General features: G+C 43.1%; 1 protein-coding gene across 2 annotated transcripts in view; it reads left to right on the forward strand.

Annotated features, from left to right (window-relative positions):
* The window catches only part of Maml1 (mastermind like transcriptional coactivator 1), a 39142-nt gene that overhangs the window by 549 nt on the left and 15656 nt on the right, over positions 1-22937 (forward strand). The window contains exon 1 of one of the 2 annotated variants that reach the window (XM_038328557.2): positions 11165-11257. The exons of the other annotated variant lie outside the window; for it this stretch is intronic. Coding sequence (XP_038184485.1) covers positions 11234-11257 — 24 coding nt within the window. The 5' untranslated portion in view covers positions 11165-11233. Of the gene's footprint in view, positions 1-11164; positions 11258-22937 lie in introns of those variants that run through there. 2 annotated transcript variants of the gene reach the window in all.

The following is a 22937-nucleotide window of genomic DNA, read 5'->3' on the forward strand; positions in this document are numbered from 1 at the left end:
TGGGAAAACGTTACTACGGTGGGGATTTTGAGTGAAGTCGGGGCCGGAAAGGCAGAACTTTAGTTGCTGATAAGCTTTTCTCCCAAACTTGATTGCCGACTGTTGAGAACTTCATCTTGTAACAAGTCCGGCGTTGGAAGTGCCTACGATGTAGGGCGTTCTGGCACAGTAGGCCTGGCCTCCTTTAGTCTGCAAATGTTGATTGGATCCTTACTCTGTGGAAGGTCCGGAGCTATAGGCAGGGTTAGAGCTTTAATATGGAAATAAGTCTCCCTTCAGTTGACAGTACCCTATGGCTTTCGAATGGCAAATTGAAAAACCTTTGGAAGCTTCAGTAAACTATATGGTCTGCTCATTGAGTTGCATAAGAAGTATTACTTTGGGGGACCCTGGAATTTTGTGAAAACGAGAGTCTTGCTATACTATTGACAGTTCCAATTTTAACCTGCTAAGCCTTTTTAAAATCTCTGATAATATTAATAGTTGTTGAACGGAGGAAATGACGTTAGTTGTTGGTCAGTTGTGGCCTTTGGTTTTTTTAGTAGTTGATCCTGAGATTTGTTAGTTAGAGGTGTTGCCGCTCTGAAAAAGGAAACCTGTGTGTGTGTGGGGGGGGTGTTAATAAATTCTTGGTAATTTAAAAGTAAAAGTTTACAACACTTAAATTGTTCATTAATTCTAATTCATGTCTTTATTGGCTCACTTGGTACATTGTAATACTCTTTCCTGGGTGATTGTAAAACTGGTGTTAGATTTTCAGTCACTTAATACTCTTCCTCTTGAAATGTTAGAAACCTTTCTGTTGCTGGAAGGAAGTTTAGTCTCTGGTTGGCTTTTGGGACCAATCCGACCTAACCTTTCTTTCCAAATCCCCCACACAATTACTGTTTTCAGTCTTTCCCACATTCCTTTGCTGCTGGACTAGAAGGCTGAATCCTGGGTTCTGACCCAGCGGGGCAAGGCTGTTTGTCCCCACTTTTCTCATCTGTAAACCAAGATGCTGGGCTCCTTATGAGGTTGCTTGGAGGAGTCAGATGAGTATGAGGTCAGGTGTGGTAGTTTTTGCCCAACGGCCCAGCGGCTGGCAGGAAGGAGAAATGAGCGTGGATGTAGGGAGTGTCACAAGCTGAAAGATGGCTGGCAGAGTCTCAGCGCTCTACAGAGCCCTTCCGTCTTTCAGCTCCCAGCCCACCAGAGCCTCCTCTGCCAGTAGTTATGAAGTATACTGCTGTTTGTTTTCAGCATAGTCTCCTATTATTTCAGCCACTCTATGTCCTGCCAGGTAGACTGTATGCTTTTGGAGTCCATACATATTTTAGACTTTCTGTATATTGTTGAGTGATTGATAATGAACATGGTTGTGCTTTACCCAAAATGACTTAACTGAATGAGCTGTCTTTTCTAACAAGTCTGAAGGAAATATTCCCCAACTCTCCCCCAATCCCTCCTGGGAATTGGGCCTAGGATTTTGTACTTACTGTTTTAATCAGGGTTTCTCTTGCTGTGAAGAGACACCATGATCATGACAACTCTTTAAAGAAAAACATTTAATTGGTGCTGGCTTACAGTTCAGAGGTTTAGTCCAGTATCATGGCAGGAAGCATGGCAGCAAGCATAGCAGCATGCAGGTAGACATGGTTTGTGCTGGAGAGGGAGCTGAGAGTTCTACATCTAAATTGGCCGTCCGCAGGAAGTGAGTGACACTGGGCCTGGCCTAGGATCTGAAACACCAAAGCCCACCCCTAGTGACACACTTCCTCCATCAGGGCCACTCCTAATCCAAACTAATAGTGCCAAATAAACCTATGGGGGCCATTTTCATCAAGCTACCATACTATGTAAGTTCTTTACCACCAACTACACTGCTAACCCTACAGAAAGACTTCTGAGAGTAGTGGTGGTCATCCCAATTGAAATAGATTATGAAGGCTCTTTAAAAAAACATACTTTGGGGGCTGGAGAGATGGCTTAGCAGTTAAAGCATTGACTGCCCTTCCAGAGAATCCAGGTTCAGTTCCCAGCAGTTCCCTTGTGTCAGCTCACAACCATCTGTAACTCCAGGTCCAGGCCTCTGCCACCCTCACACAGACATGCAGGGGGGAAAAACCAATTAACATAAAAATTATTAAATATATAATACTATAATTTTATAAATACTTGCATATATAAGCACTTGCCTTGAACACCTAGAAAGAACATTAATGGTGTTTGAATTTCTGTTTAAATCTGTGGTAAATTTTTAGAATTTACATAATTTTATGTTTTTTATTTCTGAATTACTAAAGAAAATTTGAGTTCCCACCCAGTGTTTTTTTGTTTTGTTTTGTTTTTTTGGCTTTTTTGTTTTTGTTTTTCAGTTTTTTTCGAGACAGGGTTTCTTCGTAGCTTGGGAGCCTGTCCTGGAACTCACTTTGTATACCAGGCTGGCCTCGAACTCAAAGAAATCCACCTGCCTCTGCCTTCCGGGTGCGCCACCACTACCTGGCTCCCATCCAGTGTTTTTGTTTTGTTTTGTTTTTCGAGACAGGGTTTCCCTGTAGTTTCTAGAGCCTGTCCTGGAGCTAGCTCTTGTAGACCAGGCTGGCCTCGAACTCACAGAGATCCGCCTGCCTCTGCCTCCCGAGTGCTGGGATTAAAGGCGTGTGCCACCACCGCCCGGCCCATCCAGTGTTTTTTTAAAAAAATGGTAGAACTTAAATCTGGCAGGACTTGGTGGTACATGCCTGTGATTCCAGTACTCGGGAGCAGAGACAGGAGGATGGCTGCAAGTTCAAGGTGAGCTTGGCCAGCTAGATCTATGTAGGGGAAGCCTATCTCTAAGGAAGGGTGGAAAGGGAGACACAGAAGAGATGGCTTAGCAATTAAGAGCTCTTGCTTCTCTTATATTGAGAACTAGGTTTGGTTTACAGCATCCACCTGGCATCTAACCATCTGTAACTCAAGTTACAGATCCAATGCCCCCTTCTGGCCTCTGAGGATACTGGGCACATATATGATATACATACATATATTTAGGCAAAACACTCAAAAAAACTGAATATAAAAACTTTTTTTCCCCTGAGACACAGTTTATCTGAGTAGCCCTGTTATCTTGGAACTTACTCTGTAGACCAGGCTGGAACTCAGAGATGCAGCTAATATTTCTGCCTGCCAAGTGCTGGGGTTAAAGGCGTGCGCCACCACTGCCCACCACCGCCCGGCGAAAATAAACGTTTCAAAAGCACTTTGAGTCTGACTTATCAGTAAGTCCTTAAGAGTATGAAACCTGACATGTCAGGTTGATGTTACCATGTTAAACCTTGACCTGAGTGTCTTCGGACTTGAAACTTTAGAGTGGATTTCTTCTTTATGGAGGAAAGACCCTTTTCACTCAGAGCTGCTGAACCTGGGGATAGGGCCCAGAAGGTAGGTATCACTAAGAAAACGGGTGTTTCCATTTTAGAGGGGAAAAGAGGCCTTGACTCTGTAGGATTTTGACTTGGAGACCACAACTTTGAATTTTCTTACTGCATTTTAAAAATTTTTATGTGAGTGCATGTGGGTGGGTAGGCACATGCCACAACATGCCTGTGGGAACTGGAAGATAACTTGCTGAAGTCGGCTCTCCACTCCTACTAAGTGGGCCTCAGGGATTGAACTCAGGTCATCAGGTTTCATGGCAGACACCAATCAGTACTAGCTGAGCCATCTTGACAGCTCAAGAACACAGCTTTGGGGCTGGAGAGATGGCTCAGAGGTTAAGAGCATTGCCTCCTCTTCCAAAGGTCCTGAGTTCAATTCCCAGCAACCACATGGTGGCTCACAGCCATCTGTAATGGGGTCTGGTGCTCTCTTCTGACCTGCAGGCATACACACAGACAGAATATTGTATACATAATAAATAAATAAATATAAAAAAAGAACACAGCTTTGCAGAGAGATGAAAAGAACACCTCTTACTCCTGATTTTTGACACTTGTGTGTTTATTTGATCTCATTCATCTTTCCTGAAGGACCCCACCCACCCACCCACTTCCAGTTTTGTCAAGCTGTTAGGCCGTCACTGCACAGCCAGAGTTCTCTAACTGGCATACTTAGTATGTGACGAGATCAGATATTGCTCTAAGTGTTCCCCTTTTCTTCATGTTGTTTTCTTAAGATAACACACACACCCACCCAGCAAGAATGGGAACACACACGCCTTAGCAAGGACCCGACGACTCTGCTGTGTTAGAAGTGAGTCAGGAACAGAACTTCAGGCTCTTTTCTATCCTGGCTTTTGAGGAATGAGCCTGTTAGGTTTTCTTTGTAATCTGCTCTTAGAAGAAAAATACTAGTATCCTACTTTGCTTGTTTGTTTTTGTGTGTGTTAGGAATGGGGTGTATGCATGGGTGCTGGTGTACTACAGTTTGTGCGTGGTGGGAGTGGGGTGTATGCACGGGTGGTGGTGTACTACAGTTTGAGTATAGATGGCAAAGGACAGCTTTTAGGAGTTTGTTCTTTCCTGCCATGTGGGTTCCAAGGAACAAACTCGGGTTGCAAGGTTGTGGGCAAGCCCCTTTACTCACTGAAATATCTTGCTGGTCCTAATAGCATGATTGCCTTCTTTTTATTGCTAGAGTATAGAAAATTATCCACTACTTCATAAAAACTTTCATTCTGTGAGTGAAAGAAGTCTCCTATATTAGCATGGGTAGTTTATTTCTATAATAAAATGTTATAAAGGTTTATTCCAAGTTTCTCTATGGACTTTTGTTAGACTTTTGCTACTAAGTCAAGAGGAACTTCCTCTAAGTGGTTATGACAGTTGACAAAATGTTGACAGTTGCATTGCAGCCTATTCATCTCTGAAGCTGCTTTCTCCACCTCATTTAGTAATGAGCAACTTAGCTCATTTAGCTTATTTGTTTTGTTTGTTTGGTCTGGTTTGGTTTTTTATGAGACAAGGTCTCACTACAGACCAGACTGTCCTGGAACTCACAGAGATCCACCTGCCTTTGCCTCTTGAGTGCTGGGATTAAACGTGTGTGCCACCGTGCATATTTTAACTTGTCTTTAACGGGGAAGCACTACATCAGTAGTACAAAGGATACTTTGTGCAGGGTGGTGGTAGCACACACCTTTAATCTCAGTACTTGAGAGACAGAGGCAGGAGGATCTCGTGAGTTCGAGGACAGCCTAGTTTACAGAGTGAATTCCAGGACAGAACAGGGCTACTTAAAGGAAACCCTGTCTCGAAAAACAAACAAACAAAAAAAAAAGCATATTTTGCTTTGATTGACCTATCTTCACTTTTGGGCTTCAATTGCTTTGTCATTTGTACATTGCTTCCCCTCCCAAAGCCCAACTCTTTGTTCTAAAGATTCACACTTCTCTGCCCCCAGTTACCCAGCGTGTATTGCCTAAGACTGGAAATTCACATGAGAATTACATCAGTAAATTAATTCAAAGACTACATCTTCCTGGCCTGGCATTGGTGCGCACGCCTTTAATGCCATCACTTGGTAGGCATAGGCAGGCCAATCACTGAATTCAAGTCCAACCTGGGCTACAGAGAAACCCTGTCTCAAAAAGCAAAGAAACTAAAAAATTCTTTCTAAGCACGAAGAAACTACTGTACTGTGATGGTGGCGGGCCGGGGCAGTCTTTTGTGTTTGAAGATGACTGATGTGGCTTCAGGATCCCATTTTCCCCCGGGGCCTCCCACCCTCTCCTGTGATAGTCATCATTTCCTTTCTCATGAGCCAGTCCCTTTAGTTTGAAAACAAGAGCAAACACTCTGCACTCAGTCTTTTCTCTTGTGTTTTCTCACTCTCAAACTCACATTCTGTGGTCTTCCTTCCCTTTTTGTCCTTTCCACCTGTACTTACTAGCCCATTGTTATCTGCTGTTTACCCCTCCTACTTTTCTGAAATTGTCCCCTTAAAGGACACCAAAGATGGTATTGCCAAATTCAGTGGCTTCTTAGTCATCGTTCCTGACTTCCTCCTCCGACCAACTCTTAGCTTCTGCTCTCTTCTGATTTTCTTTCCAGTTCTCACTGTGTGTGTGTGTGTGTGTGTTGTGTTTCTCGTCTCCTTCCTGTTTCCCTTAGTATCTGAGCTACTGTGTGGGGCAGAGTGCTGTCAGTACTAGACGTATACCAGTGAAAAGACAAAACTTGGCTGCTGTGGAGAGAGAGGATCAGTAACTTTAAAGGTTAACTCTTCCTAGATGTGTTGATGTGCACTTACGAGCCCAGCTGCTCCAGCTGCTCAGAAGGTTCAAAGGAGGTTCTCCAGTTTGAGACCAGCCTGGGTAACTTAGTGAGGCCATATTCAAAATAAGTAAATGTGTTTATTTATAACACATGGTCTCACAGTGTAGTCCTGGTTGGCCTGGAACTCAAGGGATCCAACTTCCTCTCCCTCCCAAGTGCTGGGTTAAAGGTGTATGCCACTACGCTACCAAGATGCTCTGTTCTTATTTGGACCAAAGAGGAGGACATTGGCTAGCTGAAAGTCTTAAGAAAGAACATTCCAGATAGGCCCACATGCACAGATTTTCTGTGTGTGAGAGGAAAGGTAGGTGGCTGGCAGATAGGTAGCTGTTAGGTTATGTATGGTAAGCAGGGACAGAAGTCAGGTTTGTTGGAAAACGGGAAGCGGTAGGGCTTGAAACAGAAATATGATCTGGCTTTGCTTCAAGGTTTTATTTTTAATTTTTATTATATTTATTTATTTACTGTACGAGGGAAGATACGTGGGTTTATTTAATGGCAATTTCCTCTTTCTACCATGCTGGACCCAGGGCAACTGAGGTTATCAGATTTGGTAACAGTATCTTTACCTACTGAACCATCTCACTGGCCCCTGCCTTTTTTTTTTTTTTTTTTTTTTTTTTTTTTTTGATCATTTTGGTGCCAGATGGAAGATTTTGGGGGTTGGTAAACAGTTCCTGAAGGCAAAGACATAGTTCTGGATTGCTGGACTAGGTAGTTTGACCATGTTAAGAAATGAATAGTCTTCAGTTGACTTAAAGAAAAATGGTTGGGGGCTGGAGAGATGGCTCAGCGATTAGGAGCACTGCCTGTTCTTCCGAATGTCCTGAAGAATTCCCAGCAACCACATGGTGGCTCACAACCATCTGTAATGAGATCTGGTGCCCTCTTCTGGCCTGCAGGCATACATGCAGGCAGAATACTGAGAATATTGTACACATAATAAATAAATCTTTATTAAAAAAAAGAAAAGAAAAATGGTTGGGGGGGAGGGCAGTGATTTAGAACACTTACTGCTATTTCAGAGGACCCAGGATTGAGTCCCAGCACGCATATAGTAGCTCACAACTGTCATGCAACTAACTCCAGAGGTTCTGAGGCCCTTTTCTGACATCTGTGGGCAGTGCATGGATGTGGTGCATATTTATATACACATGCAAGTTATAATACTCATATATAAAATAAAAATAAATTTTTTAAAAAAGAAAGAAAACTTGGGACTGAAAGTATAGGTCAATAGTAAAACAATAACACAAGCATGACCCTGAGTTCAAGTCCCAGTTCTTCAGCAGAAAAAGGAAAGAAAAGCAAAACAGCTTTCCTTTGCTTTTGTTTGCTTCTTTTAAGGAGAACAGGGTCTCATGTAGTCCAGTCTGGAGGTATAGCTAACATTGACTCTGAATTCCACATCCTTGGCCTCCACCTCCCAGTCACTGGGATTACAGGCACCACACCTGACATTTTTCCTCTCAGATTTCTTTTCTTTTATGTGTTTGCATATGCACACATGCATGTAGGTGCCAGAAGAGAGTGTCAGATCCCCTGGAGCTTGAGTTACAGACAGTTGCAGTTCCCTGATATGGGGCTAGAAAGAGTAGAACTTGTCCTCCACAAGAGAGGTTAAGTGCCTGCACTTAATCATTGAGCATCTCTCCAGTAAATGCAGCACAAGATCTCACTGTGTTATCCAGGCTGGTCTTGAACTTGTTGTGATCTTCCTGCCTTAGACTCCAAAGTGCTGGTATTACAGGCATGTATTACCTGGTTCTTTTCTGCTCATTTAGAAAAATATTAATGTTTCTAGGCAATTATCTCCTCTACTTTTTTCAATAAGTGTTATTTTTTTCCTAAGTAATGTCATTGATTCTTCTCTGACTTTGTATGTTATCTGAGAATTATAATTGTCGAATTGCCAGGCAAGATCCATGTTTCTGCCAGTCTACTGGCCATTCCCTCAGTTATTTCCAGCATATCTAAAATGGCCTTTCTTACCCCTTCTCACATGTCTTCTATTACCGGTCATACCAGCCCACACAGCCACCTGTATTCCCTTCCACTGCCGCCAGCTTTCAGCTGCTTGTTCTTTCAGCACCAATGTTAACAGTTTGATGGACAGGGATGGCAAAGCTGTGTCAAGGGTGGGAAAGCCCTGGGACTGCTGGGGGAAGAGATGCCTCTTGAGTGCAGTGTGGAACACTTGAAAAGAACCGGCTTAGCAGATGAGTCTTGATTTAGCCTTGATATTTCAAGGGTTGTATGGAACACCGATTTTGTTGGCTATTTCAGAAGTTCTAGGGGACAATGGGATGGCTTTGGTGGCTCAGTGATAGAACACTTGCCTAGAGAGTCTGGGTTTGATCCTCAGCACTACACACATACAGAAACTGAAGTGAAATATTTGGGAAACACTGGGCTTAACAAATGTCATTACAAACTATAACAGGGTGATACCCATGAAGACTTGTTCACTGACCAAAAAGCATCTAGTAGGACTTTGATTCCTTTAGGAAACTAAGATCTATTTAATTTTATTTGTGTATGTGTTTAAGACTGTGTGAGCATGTGGCACATATGTGGGGGTGCCTGTGGAGGCCAGAAGAAGGTGTCAGATACTCTGGAACTGTATTTAACACATGGAAACTTGGATTCTGTGGAAGAGCAGCAGGCTTTCTTTGTTGTTGTTGTTATTGTTATGCTTGGTTTTTTCGAGACAGGGTTTCCCAGTAGCTTTGGAGCCTGTCCTGGAATTCACTCTGTAGACCAGGCTGGCCTTGAACTCAGAGATCCGCCTGCCTCTGCCTCCTGAGTGCTGGGATTAAAGGCGTGAGCCACCACCGCCAGCTAAGCAGCCAGCTCTCTTAACCACTGAGCCATCTCTCTAGCCCTTAGACTGTCATTTTGAAGCACTCTGGACCCAATAACCTTTGACATACTAGACCAGCTCTCTACTACTGAGCTGTGTCCCTACCGTTCTCACATAATTTTAAGTTGACCCCTCAAACTTATTTTGTTTTTTTGAGTTAGGGTGTCACTATGTAGTCATCGGGCTGGTCTGGAACTCAGATCTATTGGCCTCGGCCTCCCAAGTGCTGGGATTAAAAACTAAATGTAAGGATAGATCAGTGGTTTAGTGGTTAAGAGCACAGACTGCTCTTCCTAAAGACCCAAGTTTGGTTCCCAGTACCTACATGATGATTCAATACCTTTTTGTACTGCCATTTGCTGGGGATCCAGTGCCCTCTCTTGGCCTCCTCCAGAAATAGGCATACATGTGGTACATGGACATACATGCAGGCATAGCACTCGTTCATATACATTTTTTTTAAAAATTAAATATTAATGCATTTATTTTTAGACCAGTTGTATACTGAATTATAATTAACTTTTAGGTGAAAAATGAAATAAAAATTGTATGTAACAGCTTTATACATGCTACATGCTTAATATAAATCAGCTATTTTAGAAAGTGAAATGGTTAAATATACTATTTATAGTTGCAAGGAATTTAACTTCCAGAGAATTATAAATATTAACATTTAAAAATAAAATGGTGACATCACTTTTTAAATGGAGCCAGTAAACATCTTAGCAGCATGCTATCTTTTAATAACCATTTGGAGAATGCTTTTCTTTAAACAAAACTTTGAAGCTGACACTGGTAACACATTTAAGGCCCAGCACTCAGGAGGATCTTTGTGAGTTCCATGACAGCCAAGCTATACAATGAGTTCCAGGACAGCCAGGGCTACATAGACTATCTTGGAAAAAAAAAAAAAAAAACTTGAATCATTACTATTACTTTTTCTCTTAGAACTTACATTTCTTTTACATTTTACACTGACTCCATATATGTATTTTGATTTTTAACATGTATATGAAAATCTTTTTATTGATCATGCTTCCATATTTCTCTATGACAATATAACTTTATAATTGAACTTTAGACTTTTACTGTTTCCCTTCAGCATGTGTGTGGTGCAGGGGATTGAACCCAGGGCTACTTGTGCATTCTAACTCTAAACCTAGCTTAGAGACAGGGTTTCTCTATTTAACAGCTCTGGCTGTCCTTGAACTCTCTCTGTAGACCAGGCTGGCCCCGAAATCACAGAGATCCTCCTGCCTCTGCCTCCTGAGTGCTGAGATTAAAGTGACACCACCACCTGGTTAGCCTTTTGTTTGGTTGTTTTTAAATAATAAATTAATTAAAATGACGTCGGTTCCTAGAAAAGAATATATGTGCAGTATCTAGGATTCTTTTTTAATGATTTAGTCACTTCTACTCAGTGTACATTGGTGTTTTGCCTACATGCATGCCTGTATGAAGGTGTCTGGATTCCCTGGAACTGGAGCCACAGACAGCTGTGAGCTTCCATGTGGGCCCTGGGAACTGAACTCAGCCTCAGGAAGTGCAGCCAGCGATCCTAATCACATGTCTTTCCGGTTCCAGAATCTAGAGAAAGGGGAGAGAGGTGAGAAGAAAAGGTCAGCAGAGATTGTAGGTACACGTGACTGTCGTGAGAACCCATTATTCTGTACAAATGATGCATACTAAGTGTTGAGGAATAAAGGATGTGGACATGTCTGAGTGTCTGTGTGCCTCATCTGTTTCTTAAGTTGCATTATAATGATTTAGGATGCAATGATCAGCCAATGCATCATATATTTGTTTTAGACAGGTTTCTCTATGTAGACTTGACTGTCCTGGATCTCCCTATGTACACCAGCCTGGTTCAGAACTCAGAGAGATCCACCAGCTTCTGCCTCCAGAGTGTTGGGATTAAAGGTGTGCGCCACCACCACCCAGCTAAAACAGAAGTTTCTTCTTTTTTTTTCAAGACAGGTTTTCACTGTGTAGCACACACTGTTAATAGCATCGGAAAAGAACTCACTGTTTCTGCTGTTCTGCGTACTCAGCGCAGTTCCGTACCCATGTCCCATGTCACTAAAGAAGTGCTGGGATTACAGATGCTCTCCACCACATCCGTTTGTCTTCCATGGGTTTTGGGGATTGCACTCAGGTGAGCAGATTTACCCACTGTGTCATCTTGCTAACCCTGGAATATTTTTTAAAACATTCAGACTTTTTTATGTGTATGATGTTTTACCTGCATGTGTGTATGTGTGCCACATGTGTGGCTGGTGTCCAAAAAGTTAGATTCCTAAGGATTAGAGTTATAGACAGTTTTGAACCACCATGTGGGTGCTGGAAAAAAGACAAGAATAACCTGTGCTTTTAATCACTAAGCCATCTTTCCAGTCCCTTTGTTTTGTTGGTTTTTTTTTTTTTTTTTTTTTTTTTTTTTTTTGGTTTCTTTGTATAGCTTTGGCTGTCCTGAAACTAACTCTGTAGACCAGGCTGGCCTCGAACTCACTTAGATCCACTTGCTTCTGCCTCCCAAGTGTTGGGATTAAAGGCATGAGCCACCATTGCCCAATATAATATTACTTTTTTTTTTTTTTTTTTTTTTTTTTTTTTGGTTTTTCGAGACAGGGTTTCTCTGTAGCTTTGAAGCCTGTCCTGAAACTAGCTCTTGTAGACCAGGCTGGCCTCAAACTCACAAAGATCTGCCTGCCTGTACCTCCTGAGTGCTGGAATTAAAGGCATGCGCCACCACCGCCCGGCATAATATTACTTTCAAAAGAAGGAAATCCTGTCTGGGGGGGAGGGTTTAAAGTATGTTTGTGTGTGGTATATGTGTTACATGCAGACCAGAGTCTGGCATCAGATGCCTTCCTGGATCACTTTTCACTATATTTTATGAGACAGGGTCTCTCACTGAATCCTGCACTCACCAGTTGGCTAGCCTGTCTGGCAAGCTCTTTGGGTTCACCTATCTTTATTTCCATTCCCCACTCCCAGTCACATGCTAGGGTTACAGTATGTGCCCAGGGGTGTGTGTGTGTGTGTGTGTGTGTGTGTGTGTGTGTATGTTGCTGGTAATCCAAATTCAGCTATCTCCCAGCCCCAGTCTTTTCATTTTTAGCCCGATGAACCCAAAGGAGATTCTAAATGAACCTAGTAACAAAAAGACAAACACTGCATAATTCTACTTGCGTGAGATACTTAAAAGAATTAAAGTGGAAGCTTGGTTCCTGGGGTCTGAGGGAATGTACAAAAGAGAATATCCAGTGGATACTGAGTTTTAGAGCTTTGTGGTTTCTTTGTTCTTAGTGTTGAAGGTTGAATCCAGGCCTCATCATGCTAAGCAGGTGCTCCACTATTGACCATCTGTAGCCTCTAAGGTTTCAGTTATATGGAAAACAGTGTCTAAACATGTGTGTTAGTCTCCTCTACTGGTTTTTTTCCATGGGTTTTGTGAATGGAACTCAAATGGGCTTGTTATTGGAGGCTACTCGTTTGTTTCCCAGCTGCCCAGACTCCTGAAATAATCACCCAGAAATCTGTATTAATTAAAACACTGCTTGGCCCATCACTTAGGTGTATTGCTAGTTAGCTCTTATATCTTAAATTAACCCATTTCTATTAATCTGTGTTTCTGTGACTGTGGCCTACTGGTAAAGTTCTTCCAGCGTGTGGCATCTGTCTCCTGTGGTGGCTGCTCCGTGGCTTCTCTCTGACTCCACCTTCTTTCTCCCAGCATTCAGTTTAGTTTTCCCATCTAGCTCTAGTCTGCCCTGTCATAGGCCCAAGCAGCTTCTTTATTCATTAACCAAAAAAAAAAAAAAAAAAAAAAACACACACATATACAGAAGGACTTCCCACATCATGGGCTGGCTTGCACAGCTATCTTACCTACTGAATCACCTCTTGCTTTGGATGTGTTTGTGATCAGAAGACAAGTTATTTTACAAATCATATAGCCTAAAATTTTTTTCTAATATTGTATGGAATTCTTATTTTTCTTTTTCCAGTTTGTGTGTGTGTGTGTGTAAGCATGTTTCGTTTGTGGGTGGAGGTCCCTCAGTACTCTCAGTCAAACCCTGAGCTAACTGATATGGCTAGTTTTGCTAACCAGCTTGCTCCGAGAGCCCCTGTATACCTTCTGAAGTAGGAATTAGAGACAGGCCTCCCATGCCTGTGTGGCATTTATGTGGGATTTGGGGATTCAGACTGTAGCCCTCAGATGAACCATTGAGCCTTCACCCCATGTCCTATATGGGATTAATAAAAGCATAGAACATTGCTCTTTTTTTTTCTAGACAGGGTTTCTCTGTAGCTCTGGCTGTCCTGCAGCTTGCTCTGTAGACCAGGCTGGCCTTGAATTCAGAGATCTGCCTGCCTCTGCCACCCTAGTGTTGGAATTAAATGTGTCCGCTGCCACCACCTGGTCAAGGCCATTGCCATTTTAAAGGCAGTTCAAAGAAAGATGTCCATGATTTTCTTCCTGCATATGAGACAAAGAAAATCTTTTTATCTCTTATTTCATATTCATTTTAGTCTCACATAGTAGACATTATTTGTTTAATTTGCATGTAACTAAACTGAGACTTATTTTTGTAGGCTAGTATGACAAAGTTGCCAGCTAAGTGGTAGAACCAGAATTCAACTAAAGACATTGTCAAGGTTCTTTATCCTTTCACTAGGCTATTTAGTTTCTGCAGATGGATCGTATATGAAAGCACTCTAGAAATTACACATTTTTAGGAAATAAATTGCTCATTTGTATTTTATTCAGTGAAGAACAGTGGTTTTTCATCAGAGATTTTGTGGTGGAGAGCCATGAGGTACCTCCTAGCAGCACTTCTGTTTCCCACCTTGCTTACTCGCACTGTCCATCCCTCACCTACCTTCCTTCTTTCCTCCCTCCCTTCCTTTTTATTTATTGTTTGCTTTCAAGAGTCTCATGTAGACCAGACTGGCCTCAAACTGTGTGTCTGAGGCCGGCCTTGACCCTTAGCGGTGTGGTGATGGGGAAGCTCAGCCAATCACCTTGTTTGTGGGGTATGCCCCCCCCCAAATAGCCTATAAACCATCGTTGTGCGCTTGTTTTTTTCTCTTTGGTTTCCTGCTCTCCTGAATCGCTGGAACCTTGGCTTTTGTAAGTTCCCATTTCTTCCCTTTATTAAAGCTAAATATTTTATATTAAAGCTAGTCTGGTTAATTCTAACTGCCGATCGACCACGCCCCAGCAGTGTGGGAGTAGGGAAGTGATTAATTGCAGTTCAGGTCATTCATGCGTCCACATACACCATCACAGAAGGCAGGATGTGCTTCCTCATCCTCTTATTTGGGTTTAGCCATATGATTTTCTCTGGTCACTAAGAGTTGGTTTGAAAGTTGGGAAAATACCTGTTATGCATTCATAGACAGGAAGAGCAGAGTCTTAGGAAATTTTACAACATTAAGTGTATATGTGGAATTCATACACGTGTAATTCTCCCAAACAGCAAAGACAGGGGCAGCAAAAAGGATGTGTGCAATGTAAGGCTGCGAAACACTGGCTTTGTGCACTGCTGTCAGCTGTGCTGAGACCCAGGAACTATGAAGGTTATGTTCTTTTTCTTGTTTGTCCCTGTTGTTTGGTTTTGACAATTCAGAGGATTGAACTGCAGGCACCATACTAGTAAGGCAGACACTGTGCTACTTTGGCCTCAGCTTCTTATAGTTTTTGGAGACAAGGTCTTGCTGTGCCCTCGGCTGGACTTCCACATGTGATTCTCCTGCTTTCCTCCTAGATCCTAGGACTTATGGGTGTTCATTCCTCTAACTGCTGAAGTTAATATTTTTATCTAGGCATAGATTTACCAAGTAAATGGAAATTTACATTTACTAGGATCTCAGACAGGAATATTTCATCAGACATGATAGTTTCCGGAGTTCTATTGTGAAGCAAAAAGGGAGATTTGGTTGTGCTACTGCATCAGGGTCGTTATTTAGCTACTCAGCTCATTAGGGTTCCCCCTGGTTAACCACCTCCCTGTAGAGAGGGTTGGGAGAGACTGAAGGACAGGTAGATCAGCCGAGCATAGTGGACCTGAAGATCTGGGTGAGGGGTGGGGTGGGGGTTTATATGTAACAAAGACTGCAGAACACACTGACTGCATCCAGGAGACAGGTGAGCTGATGTGCTCCCAAAGCAGCCTGTATTCACAGTGACGTTTAGACTGCCTAACCCCTGCTGCACTTGAGACGAACAGCTCAGGCCTCTTATCCCCAAATAGCCATTTTGCCATTGATTGTTTGAGATGGGGTAGCTTTGTAGCCTAGGTTAGCTCAAAGTCCTGCCTCTATGCTAAGAATGCTGAGATGGCAGTGTGTGCCACCATGCCTGGGGCTTTTTTCATTTGTGTTTTTTAAGTCTGTCATCTGGTATGGTCTTAAACTCCCAGTCTCAAGCAGTCTACCCTCTTCAGCCTTTCAAGTAGGGAGCACCTTAGCACCACGGGGTGCCTAGCTGTCTTATAGCTGTTGCCCAAGGTGTTCTCTTGCTAGGCCAGTACTCCACATTCAGCTACATCATCAGCCCTGTAGTTTATTTTTTAAGCAAGTTCTCAAAAATATCAGAGGTAAGGCCTGGAGACTGGAGAGATGAGTCAGCAGTTAAGAACACTGGCTGCTCTTCCAGAGGATCCAAGTTCAATTCCCAGCAACCACATGGCTCCTCACAACTTTCTGTTGTAGCTCCAGGTCCAGATGATCTGACATCCTCTTATGGCCTCTACACACAGACTTCCATGCAGGCTAAACATACTCATAAGATTAAAAACATTTTTTTTTTTTAAAGTGAAACCTAGAGCTTTCCTGATGGCACTGGCTCCTGTGGGGATTCTTTCCTGATGGCACTGGCACCTGTGGGGATTCTTTTCTGGGTGAGCTGACATCAGGACTTCAGAGTGTTTGGGGGTTGGTTTTGGTTTTCAGACAGGCTCTGCCCATGAAACCCAGCCTCAAACCTCCTGATTCTGGAATTACATGTGTGTACTGTCACCCCTAACTTGTTTTTCTGTTTTGTTTTGAGACAGGGTTTCTCTGTGTAGTCCTGGCTATCCTGGAACTTTCTCTGTAGACAAGGCTGGCCTGGAACTCAGAGATCTGCCTGCATCTGCCTCTTGAGTACTGAGATTAAAGGCATGTGCTACCACTTCCCAGCTTTTTTTTTAATTGAAAAAAATAAAGCAAGTAGAAAAGAAATACATTCAGTAGAAAAGAAACAAGAAAAAAAAACCAATAAGATAGACAAAATGGAAGGTAAGGGTATGTTGCCAAGTTTGACGGCATAAATTCAGTTCCTGGAGCCCATGTGATAGAAAAGGAGAACTTTAAAGAAAGAAAGGAGCCAGATGTGATGACACATACCTTTAATCCCAGCACTCAGAAGGCAAGGACAAGCAGATCTCTGAGTTTGAGGCCAGTTTGGTCTACAGAGGAAGTTTCAGCATGATTAGGGCTACAAGAAACCCTGTCTCAAAAAACTGGGTTAAAAAAAAGAATTTAGTGGACAACTCAGTAGTCCAAATATCAGAATAATAGAAATTATAGTAAAAAAAAAAAAAACAACAGCAGGAAATGACCTACAGAATTTAGTTTGACAACTGCAGGGAGTAAGGTGCCCAGCACTAGGTTAGTAAAACAGACCCACATCAGGCATACTGTTTCACACTTTAGGAAGGAGGGTCCTACCTGACATGTTAAGACCGACACCAGCAGTAGGAACCAGGAAGGTAGCTGAACAGTCCTTTAAAATCCTAAGGGAGGGCTGGAGAGATGGCTCAGAGGTTAAGAGCACTGGCTGCTCTTCCAAAGGTCCTGAGCTCTATTCCCAGCAACCACATGGTGGCTCACAACCATCTGTAATGAGGTCTAGTGCCCTCTTCTGGCCCGCAGGTATACACACAGACAGAATATTGTATGCATAATAAATAAATAATACTAAGGGAGGGCTGGGGAGATGGCTTAGTGGTTATGAGCAATGGTTGCTCTTCCAAAGGACCAGGGTTCAATTCCCACCACCCACATGGCAGCTCACAACTGTCTAATTCCGGGTCCAAGGGATCTGACACCCTCACACAAAAAAGTACATGCAGGCAGAACACCAATGTACATAAAATAAAAATAAAAATCATTTAAAAAAAATCCTAAGGGAGAGTCTAGAGAAATGACTCAGTGAGAAAGCATGTGTTGTCCTAGGGGAGGAGCTGAGTTTGCTTCCCTAGCCCCCAGTGAATGCTGGGTTGCTGTGGTGGCTCACCTGGAGTTGCAGTACTCAGGAGGGTGAATAAGTGGACTTAACTAGACTAGTCAGAGTGGTGGACTCTGGGGTCTGTGAAAGACACTGGCTCGGAAGAGGGTGCCTGATTTCAGCGTCTGGACTCTATATGCACACACACACTCGTGCAGCCTGTGTGTCAGAGGGCCGCTTGAAGAGTTCTGGGAAACAAACCCAGGTTGTTAGGCTTGGCAGCAGGCGTTTCACTCTGAATCCTCTAGCTGGCCCTCCTTCAGTTATAAATAAGGCTTTACTGAGATAACATTCACATGTCATATCCTCCTACTTCAGATACACAGTTCAGTGGGCATTTTAGAATATTCATGGAGTTGTAGAGCCAATGTACTGTCAGTTACAGAATGTTTTCATTAGAATAGTAAGAAATCCTCCCTCTCTACCCTCTTTGTATAGACCCCCAATTATTCCCTCCTCCCAATTTTAATCTCTCCTCCTTCTCCATCATTCCATCCATCCCCTCAGACCCTTCCCCTCCCCTTCAGTCCTAGGCAACCACTTACTGTGTGTATTCTTCAGACTGAATTTGAGAAAGAACAACTATGATCACCTTCCAAGCCTTCGTACTCTGTAACTTCTGAAACTGCTCAGGGAACAGTGATGCTCTCACTGCTGGTCCCCTGCACGTGTACAGTGGTTACCTTTCTGTTGTATTTGGCCTGCTATTCTGCCTTATGTTCTGTTTGCTTCCCCTTTCCTGGGTGATAAGGTCTGCTCCTCATGCTCCAGCCACATGTCCTGCTGATGCTCTTTGCACAGAGCACATAGTTACTCACTGCTCTTAGATACGACTGAATGGAAGTTCCCCTTGTTCCTCATCAAGGAGGAGGTAGAAGCTTTCAAACTGGCTAGAAAGCCTTTCTCCTTCCCTGTAAGAAATTAGAACCTCCTGAATTGTGTACAGCCTAACTAACTCTAACATACTTCCCTTTCCTCTCATAAGGCTCTCATCTTTCAGAGATAACTCACACTACTTCAGAGGCTGATGAATCTCAACCGGTGAAGTCACCGTCAGCTAAGAAGAACATCAAGGCCAGCCTGGGCTATATGAGCTAGTTTAAGAGAAATGGGAGAGACTGGTGGACTGAGTGGCCTTTCCACACTACCCTGTTGTTTCCTCTTAACCTAATTACTTCAGAGTAAACACTTAAGGACAGTGGTGGCAGGCAGCTCTCTGGTTGCTGCCAGCCCACTGCCCTTTACCAGTGTACTCAACAAACCTGTTTTCTTCCTCAAAGAAAACAGTACTGTGTGCGCTGTGCAGTGTCTATAGCGCCAGCAAGGTCCTGACCCATAATGACCCTCCAAAAAGTACTTAGGCACCAAACTGTGAAGTCTTGTGGAGTCAGTCGCCATCATCAGGATGCCACTGGCAAGTGGAAGGACCCTCCAAGAGGCCTTAGGTCTTCCCATGCTGGGTTGTTTGCATTCTAAGTGGGTGACTATTCTAGACCAGAGGCAAAGGATATGAAGGTGGAAAATTTAAATAACAGAGTATATATAAGCAGTTCTGTGTATTTCTTTTCCTTTAAGTATCTTTTGTTTTTGCTTTTCCCAGACAAGGTTTTTCTATGTAGCCTTGGCTGTCCTGGAACTCGCTCTGTAGACCAGACTGGCCTCAAACTCAGAGATCCTCCTGCTGCCTCCTAAGTATTGGGATTATAGGTGTTCACCACCACTGCCCAGCTCCTTTAGTATTTTTTCTTTTTATTGATTTTCATTGAGCTCTACATTTTTCTCTGCTCCCCTCCCTGCCAACCCTCTCCCAAGGTCCCCATGCTCCCGATTTACTCAGGAGATCTTGTCTTTTTCTTTTTCCCCATGTAGATTACATCCATATATGTCTCTCTTAGGGTCATCATTGTTGTCTAAATTCTCTGGGATTGGGCTGGTTTTCTTTGCTTTATGTTTAAAAACCACTTATGAGTGAGTACATGTGATAATTGTCTTTCTGGGTCTGGGTTACCTCACTCAAAATTATGTTTTCTAGCTCTATCCATTTGCGTGCAAATTTCAAGATGTCATTTTTTTTATGCTATGTAGTAGTCCATTGTGTAAGTATACCACATTTTCCTTATCCATTCTTCAGTCGAAGGGCATTTAGGTTGTTTCCAGGTTCTGGCTATGATAAACAATGCTGCTATGAACATAGTTGAGCACATGTCCTTGTGATATGATTGAGCATCCTTTGGATATATACCCAAAAGTGGTATTACTGGGTCTTGAGGAAGGTTGTTTCCTAATTTTCTGAGAAATCACCACACTGACATCCAAAGGGGCTGAACCAGCTTGCATTCCCACCAGCAATGCAGGAGTGTTCCTTTTACCTCACAACCTCTCCAGCATAAGTTGTCATCAGTGTTTTTGATCTTGGCCATTCTTACAGGTGTAAGATGGAATCTCAGAGGTGTTTGATTTGCATTTCTTTGATGACTAAGGATGTTGAAATTTTCTCCTTAAGTGTCTTTCAGCCATTTTAGATTCCTCTGTTGAGAGTTCTCTGTTTAGGTCTGTATTCCATTTTATAGGATTATTTGTTCTTTTGATGACCAATTTTTTGAGTTCTTTGTATATTTTGGAGATCAGACCTCTGTGTAATGTGGGGTTGGTGAAGATCCCATTCTGTAGGCTGTCGTTTCGTCTTGTTGACCGTGTCCTTTGCTTTACAGAAGCTTCTCAGTTTTAGGAGGTCCCGTTTACTAATTGTTTCTCAGTGTCTGTGCTACTGTGGTTCTCTGTGTTAATGCGTTCAAGTGTACTTCCCAATTTCTCTTCTATGAGGTTCAGTGTGACTGACTTTATGGTTTTTTTTTTTTTTTTGATCCATTTGGACTTGAGTTTTGTGCATGATGATAGATATGGATCCATTTTCATTCTTCTACATGTTGATATCCAGTTATGCCAGCACCATTTGTTAAATGTGCTTTCTTTTTTCCATTTGATATTTTTTGCTTCTTTGTCAAAAATCAGGTGTTTGTAGGTATGTGTATTAATATCCCGGTCTTTGATTCACTCCCACTGGTCCTCCTGTCTGTTGTTATGGCAATACCAGGCTGTTTTCAGTACTGTAGCCCTGTAGTAGTTTGAAGTCAGGGATTGTGATGCCTCCAGAAGTTCTTTTATTGTACAGGATTGTTTCAACTATCCTGGGTTTTTTGCATTTCTATATGAATTTGAGTACTGTTCTTTCGAGGTCTGTGAAGAATTTTGCTGGGATTTTGATGAACATTGCATTGAATCTGTAGATTGCTTTTGGTAAGATTGCCATTTTTACTATGTTAATTCTACCTACCCAAGAGCATGGGAGATCTTTCCACTTTCTGGTGTCTTCTTCAGTTTCTTTCTTCAAAGATTTAAGTATCTTAAAAAGAACTGTTGTGGGCCTGCGTGGGCTTGTTTTTCTAGCAGTTTGTGGATGCGGCTCTTCATTCTTTGCTGAGGGGAACATTTGTACAGTCTGAAATTCTGATGCATGCTATTTACCCACTGACATTTTGTCTGCAAGATTGGGCTAAGGGATCTGCTGCAGACCCCAACATTTACAAGGATCCTTCCTGTTAGGAATATTTCCTAACGCGAGCTCTCTGCCAACGCCAAAAATCCCAATCAAGCCAAATCACAAGAAGCTGAATTAAAGGATATCCAGGTTTTAATGGGATTTCTGCGCTCTCTGGTGACCCCCCACCCCTCCAGGGGAACTGGGAAGCCGCCAATGCGACCACTGGGGGAGGGGAAGGTAAAAGCGGGAAGACCACGGTGGGACTCTCCGGGGAGCAATTTAAATTGACTTGGGGGAGTGGTCAAGGTTTTGGCAGGCTGCCTTGACCCTCCTCCGGGGGAGGGGCCTCCAAAGATGGGACTTACACTTAAGATAACCAAAGAGCTGAACAGTGAAAGCTTTAGAAAAATTACGGGATTTACTGCGTTTTATTGGATATATAGGAACAATGGGCCTCGTGTTCTAGGGTTGTTTAAATATTGAATGGGTTCCTAGGTTCAGACATTCAAACTTTTGGACGGAGGTGATGCATGCTTTTAATCACAGCACTCAGGAGACAGAAGCAGGCAGCTCTCTCTGTTGGAGGCCAGAGGCAGGAGGATCTCTGAGTTCAAAGTCTTAGCATTCCAGGACATCTAGGGCTTTTACACAGAGAAACTGTGTCTTGAAAAACCAAAAAGGTGTGTGCGGGGGTGTTATGGTGCATGTTTTTTCCTTAATAGAAATAGCAGTAAGGCCTCTGAGTGTATATATGCAGAGTAGAGCTTGTAGGGAAAGAAAAGGGAGCCCTGGGTCAAGTTGAAATTGTCAGTACTTAACAGTTTTTACCTTTAAAAGTTTTAGCTAGGTTGTGGGTACACACCTAAACCCCAGCATTTGTGAGGCTGAGAAAGGAGAACTGTAGACAGGTGGTGGTGGCGTGTGCCTTTAATCTTAATACTTAGGAGGCAGGGTCAGATGGATCTCTGTGGGTTTGAGGCCAGCCTGGTCTACAGAGTGAGTTTAAGACAGACAAGGCTACACAAAGAATCCCTGTTTGTAGAAACCAAACACACACACACACACATGGTTGTGAGTCTCCAGGTCAGCCTGGGTTTTATAATAAGATGTAGCAGGGGCAGAGGGAGAAATATGAGGTTTTTGTTTTAGTTTTAACCTGTGTTCTGGAGGATTCCAGGGATCCACATCTTGTTGTGGCTGGAGAGATGGTGCTCAAGGACAGCAAAACCAGAACTTGGGGCTGTGAAGACCCTAGAGCAACCAGGAGCCACAGAAGGGCATTAAAAAAAAGAATTGGTCACACATTTGCTAGTCACTGCCATCACTTGACCATGGTGTCAGATGTGGGCAGGAGCTAGGTTGCATTAAGACTGGTTTTAGAAATGGTGAAAAATAGTTCAAATAAGAGAAACTTCTGGTGTTAGTAGATGTAGCAAGTGCGTGAGGTGAAGAAAGGCTATGGAGTAGGTTCCTCAGTGGTAAAGTGCTTGCTTGATGTGCAGAGTCCTGTTGACTCCACCAACATTAAGAAAAAAGCGGGGCATAGTGGTGCGCACCTTTATTCCCAGCACTTGGGAGATGGAGGCAGGTGGATCTGAGTTCCATCCTGGTCTGCACAGTGAGACTTGTGATGGTGGAGACTGCTTTGATGCAAGGGGTAAAGGGACTCTGGCTTCTGTCTGTGTAACTGGCTGGCTCCTAGTGACATCCTCCAAGATAAGAACAAGGACTAGTTATCACCTGAAGGTGTCTGTGTGCCCAGGGGCAAGGCATTCAGGTAGGTAGATGGGGAAGCAGTCTGCAGAGGTGGGTGGGCAGGAGACAGCATCCTGTCGCCTGTTTTTACCACGTGTTCTTCACTGTCCCAGGAATGGGGACTGGGAGAGTGTTTGCACAACATTCTGTTGTACACAAAGTCAACCTGGAACTAAGAGAGCCCAATTGTAGGGAGGTGCAGATGGTGTGGTGTGACAGATAGTCACTCTGAAAGGATTAGAGGAGAGCTGTTCTGGACAA

This window comes from Arvicola amphibius, chromosome 4 (assembly GCF_903992535.2).
Source record: "Arvicola amphibius chromosome 4, mArvAmp1.2, whole genome shotgun sequence".
NCBI classification, from domain to species: Eukaryota; Metazoa; Chordata; class Mammalia; order Rodentia; family Cricetidae; genus Arvicola; species Arvicola amphibius.